Below are 5,863 nucleotides of genomic sequence, written 5' to 3' on the forward strand. Positions count from 1 at the left end.
GGTGCTTAGCTTCTTTTTTAAATAGAAGTTATAGTTTAACTTGTATTGATAGTGCACTCACTAATGTACTCTGAAGAAGCTATAACCTATTTTATATTTAAAAGATATGTAAATATCATTCCGTAACCTCATAAATGCTGACAGATAACATTTAATTTATAATGGTATCACGTTTAATTTTTTTAAAGAACTAAGTACTTTATTGAAAAATACCCAGGTATACAAAACGGTGTACCAAACCAGGAAGTTTTGTAACCTAATCATGCCAGAAAACAAAACTTTCGGATAGTAAAGTAGTAGTATTAAATGTTCTTGGTTACTTATTACTAAACTTAACAAGAGATCGCAACCGCAGACTTATTCTCCGGACTCAGATTCAATGGTACATTTTTAAAAAGGTTTTAATCAATTAATGGCCCGTTCGAATAATAATAATTTATATTTTATTTCTTATCATTCTATTTATCGTACTTTTTCTTTTTTCTCTTACCAGGATGAAATCGGAAACAGACCAACATCATACTCCAATGCGATTCAAAATGCATCACTTGACGTTTGTAACAAAATGAACAAGGGAAACCAAGTATTCAATCGACCTAAGCCGGACGATGCATGCAGTGCTTATGCAGTATCAATAACACACCAACCTAACTCTATTGAGGATAACACAGAGTGTAACAAATATCATGAAATTGGACAAAGTGCAAACATTGACATGCATAGAAATGGTAGTACAACAAGCAGTAGCAGTTTACTGTCGAGATCAACACAGGAGACATGTCAAAACAAACGTTGCATTATTGCGATAATATGCGTGAATGCTACAATTGTTGTTGTTGCATTTTCTTTGATAATTGTTCAATTTGTGATGCTTACTAAATTACAGGATGAGTTGGAGGCTGAGAAAGCAGAAAGAAAAGACAAATCAAACACGTTATGTTTACCTTGTAATGATTTGATCCTTGGTCCACTAGAACATGATAATGAAAATATAAAACTGCTGGATAGAAAAAAGGAGGATGGCATTCTAGTCTGTTGTGCTAAAGGATCTAATCAAACGTCGATTCTAATGGATTTGGTAACTATATATTGTTATTATTATTCTTATAAAAGTTGTTAATATAAAGTTAAAATTGTCAAAACATTTCACTCACATTGACATTCACATCAAGCTTGCTATCAAATTCTCCTTCTTTTCTTTATTCGGTTACCTCATATTTTATTTGTTACCATTTATTTCTATTCCGTTATATTTGGAATTTCCCTATTCTATTTCTATCTTTAGACTTGTGGTACAAATTTGGCTAGTATGTAAATCAGAAGTGGTCTGAACGTTACTGTTGTTTTCTGCGCGAATATTTCGAGGGCGGTAGTACGGGTGGGGTTTTATAGGCATATATAAGTCCTGATTACGTTTGATTATTATCGATGTGCTCGAGTAACTTTGATAGACGAAGTTAACGTTAAGCTCTGCATAATATATTACAGTTATGTTTGTATTGATATGTATTTAGAGGACATTGTGAATGTATATAGATGGAATTGTGGTATATTTTTGTAAATTGTAAAATGTTCACAAGATATTAAATGTTGTTTCGCTGAGAAAATAAGAAAGTTACTGCGAGCAAACAAACCTAAATTATGACTTGTCTCTTATTTAGCCATGTATTTAGTATAGAAATGTTTTAAATTCGGACGAATTCATGAGGGAGAATTTAATAGGATTTTCTTTTTAATCGATTTATGAGAATGAAAACATCGGGAAACTGTTGTTGCCTTACTTAATGGATAATGACCAACGATTTATATAGTAAGATCTAATTATATAAATCATTGATAACGACACAAACATTTAGTATATCTTATATGTATAGCATTATATTTATTTCTTTTATATTTTACCTTTCGTCTATTGTAGTTATTTAAAAGAAGAGAAAAATTACACCACACACAAGGTAACTACTCAATGATCAGTATACAGATATATGTTGGCTACACATTAGTTTCTTTAGTTTTTATTTAATTAATGTTTCTTTCCGATGGTTGATTATATTTTAATACATAACATGACTTGTGGTCTCATATTTTGTTTTTTATTTCTCCCCTTTTCGTTGTAAAATGAGTTTTAATTTGTCAGTTTAAATCGTTTTTCAATCGTTAATTTATCTAAGTGCATGTTTTGATATTTGTTTTAGATATCATTGACTCGGAAACAAATAGTAAGAATAACTGTACCGATGACACGGGTAGTAACCATGGACAAGATCATGGTAGAATAGCTGCTCATCTTTTGGCAGGAGTACAACCGATGACAAATGGTTGGTATTTATCAAAAAAAGATTCAAAGATAATTTTACTCTGATGATACTGAAATCTCTTGATATGTTTTAAAATTCAAAGTTTTTTTTTATCTTTATTTCTTGTTTTCTTACAGGAGCACCTCCATATATAATACATAACTGGGATGACTCTGGACCAACTGCATATTCAAGTGGGGTCCATGTGGAAAACAGTCGTATAATTGTGAACACTTCCGGTTTATATTTTGTATATAGCCAGATATTCTTCAGTAACCTCTACAAAGGGCAAACAACATCAAACACTTCACATGCCTTGTACCACTACATCTATCGATGGAACGTATTTTATCCAAATGATGGAAACGAGTTGTTGCTGAAGAGTGTCCGGACACAGTGCTGGGCAGAAAACAGAGTGTATGGTGATTACACTAGTTATACCAGTGGTGTGTTTAAGCTGAGTGCTGGCGATAACCTGTATGTGAAGGCATCAAAACTTGATTTAATTTCAAGAGATCCCAAAGCGTCTTTTTTTGGCATTGCGAAGCTGTGATTCCATCCTTTAAAATAAGCTCCTTTTAGATATATCATGTAAAATTATTTTTCACTAGAGCTAGAAATAAACTCATCATAGATACCAGGACTAAATTTTGTATATACGCCAGACGCGCGTTTCGTCTACAAAAGACTCATCAGTGACGCTCGAATCCAAAAAAGTTAAAAAGGTCAAATAAAGTACGAAGTTGAAGAGCATTGAGGACCAAAATTCCTAAATGTTTTGCCAAATCCAGCTAAGGTAATCTATGCCTGAGGCCTTAGTATTTCAAAAATTCTAAATTTTGTAAACAGTTAATTTATAAATATAACCAAATCAAGTATAATTCATGTCAGCACAAAAAGTGCTGACTACTGGGCTGGTGATACCCTAGGGGAAATAAATCTCCACCTGCAGTGGCATCGACCCAGTGGTTGTAAATAAACTCATCATAGATACCAGGACTAAATTTTGTATATACACCAGACGCGCGTTTCGTCTACAAAAGACTCATCAGTGACGCTCAAAACCCAAAAAGTTAAAAAGGCCAAATAAAGTACGAAGTTGAAGAGCATTGAGGACCAAAATTCCTAAAAGTTTTGCCAAATCCAGCTAAGGTAATCTATGCCTGAGGTAGAAAACGACACGTAGTTTATATTATCGGATTTTCAAGTTTACAAAGTACTTCAACTTACAATATGTCTTAGATGAAAAAAAGTAAAGTCACTTTGAATTCCTGTCCAGGAAGGTCAACACTGGTTAAAACAGGTACTGACAGGAATTAAATATAGAAAAAAGCGTGCTATTAATGTTCTCTATTGTGCCAAAATATATGTATCTGTTGATTTTTAATTATTTGTTATAATCATTTTGTAATTTTTTTTTTTTACAATATATATTTTGATAATTATAATCTATAATATAAGATTTGTCACTTTGTGTCATACAGTATACAGGTTTATGATGACAAAATATTTGGCATTATTATTAGATTTCATAAATGTGAATAAAAATAAAAGAATCTGTCTATATTATTCAAATGCCTTTTAATAAAACCTAGCATACCGTTAATCTTGGTATTGTGTAAAACCTGTATGAGGAGGCTGTGATTTAGTGGTTGTCTTTTGTTGTGTAACATGCATTTTGCGTTCATTATTTTGCACATAAACTAGCTGACTATGTGGTATTGACTTTGCTAACTGTTGAAGTGAAAAGTAAAAATCAGAAAAATACTGCATTCCGAGGAAAATTTTGGACAACAATTGTCATATTCCTGACATTGTACAGACATTTTCAAATGTAGAAAATGGTGGATTGAACCTGGTTTTATAGCGCTAAACCTCTCACTTGTATAACAGTCGCATCAAATTCCATAATATTTACAACGATGCAAGAACAAAACAGACATACTTGGTAAAATTGTCAAAATATGGGTACAGCAGTAATTATCGTGTCACAATCTCAATTAGAACAAAAACAAACAAAGAAGCACAAAAAAGCAGCGATCAAATTTGACAACCACATTCATTGCTTACTTATATATGTATTTTAAATCAACCCATAAAGGATTGAAATATTAGAAGTCTGTGACTGAATGGACTTTGCTAACTGTGAAGTTAACATTAGTTCTAAATTTCTGATTTGCTGATTTTTCATTAATTTACTGTAATTTGCAACTGGCCATGTCAATGCACGATTTCAATATGCTGCTGTCTATGGCTGAAAGGACGCGTTTATTCTAAACTAACAAAAATATGTTTGTCGAAGATCTGTTGTCTTATTTGCTAGTTTGTATCATTTAAAACTTAAAATCAAAGTTTTTTTTTTTCTCTTGTCTTACACCGAATAGAACGCTACAAAGTAGCCACAAATCAATTGAAACATGAAAACGAACGGTATAATCTCAACAAAAGGTCACGATCAACACAATAGACAAAACGACAGGTGACACATGTGGAGCAGCGTCTTCTTACCCTTACGGAGCATCTCTGGATACAGGAAGGCTTCATGATGCCCAGCCTAATTTGTCTTTAGTTTTTAATGTTTTGTTGGGATGAATGCTGTGGTCGTTTTCGATTTTTTTGCCAGGGCTTTGCTATTTCGTTTTGGACCTACGAGATTGAATATCCCTTTAGTGTAGTTTTGGTTTATACGTAATGAACAAATTGACGAACATTTAAAACGATTTAAATAATATGATTTACTTTATGAAGAAGTAGAAGAATACAGATTGGGTGTTGATATTTGGGTTGTTAGTTTTTAAGTAAAGACACAGATATTCAAGAAAACCTTATTCTTGGTATGGAAGGCAGATCCTTACACCTAACATATACACGCAAACATTGAAAGCGATCAGTGCAAAACGGGTGAAATGATCTTTCAGTTACGTATAAGCTTACAAAAGAGCCTTTTTATAATTAATTTTGTTTTTTGCCTTGATGTTAAGTGACAAGAAGAGCCGCTTTGAACCACTTTTTCAAAGATTCTTGTTGAAAATAGCTTAAACTTGTTCATGTCATTTTCAAGACAATAAATGCATTAGTGCATATAGTGATACATTTTTCATTTACACATTTCTTTTCCTATTGATTGTTTCCGTTTCAGTCAGTTTTATTAATGGCGAAATCCGACTCACTTTTTCAAGCCTTTTAACCTAAAAATTGCCGTCAATTCCTTATATTACATGGACATGATTAAGCTGTACAATTATTGGTCTATTGAAATTATGACAAATTAAGAATTTGTGTGTTTTAACATATGATCAGGATGGCGTATCATAAACGAAAACAAAATATGAAAAGAACTCTTTTGAATGTCTTTTTCCAACTCTTATATGGGTTTTAATCAACAACTATAAATAGAAATGTTAGCGACAGAATAAATTTCTGTTATCTGTTATATGATATGTTATATAATAAACACCAAAGAACAATTATTATTCATTGAACAGAAGCAAGATTATACACATTAATGATGTTTCTGATCATATCTAATTTCAAATGGGATATCTGTGTGTTAGAACATTAACCTC

At 32.1% G+C, this 5,863-nt stretch overlaps 1 protein-coding gene across 1 annotated transcript; it reads left to right on the forward strand.

Annotated features, from left to right (window-relative positions):
- The first annotated feature begins 246 nt into the window (after nt 1-246).
- LOC143067072 (uncharacterized) lies at nt 247-3,855 on the forward strand. Its single transcript, XM_076240090.1, has 5 exons — nt 247-382; nt 494-1,078; nt 1,919-1,955; nt 2,196-2,318; nt 2,435-3,855. Exons 1-5 carry the CDS (start codon nt 380-382, stop codon nt 2,848-2,850), a joined length of 1,164 nt encoding a protein of 387 aa, XP_076096205.1. The 5' UTR covers nt 247-379; the 3' UTR covers nt 2,851-3,855.
- The last annotated feature ends 2,008 nt before the right edge of the window (nt 3,856-5,863 follow it).

The sequence above is a fragment of the Mytilus galloprovincialis genome, chromosome 3 (genome assembly GCF_965363235.1).
Source record: "Mytilus galloprovincialis chromosome 3, xbMytGall1.hap1.1, whole genome shotgun sequence".
Classification (NCBI taxonomy): domain Eukaryota; kingdom Metazoa; phylum Mollusca; class Bivalvia; order Mytilida; family Mytilidae; genus Mytilus; species Mytilus galloprovincialis.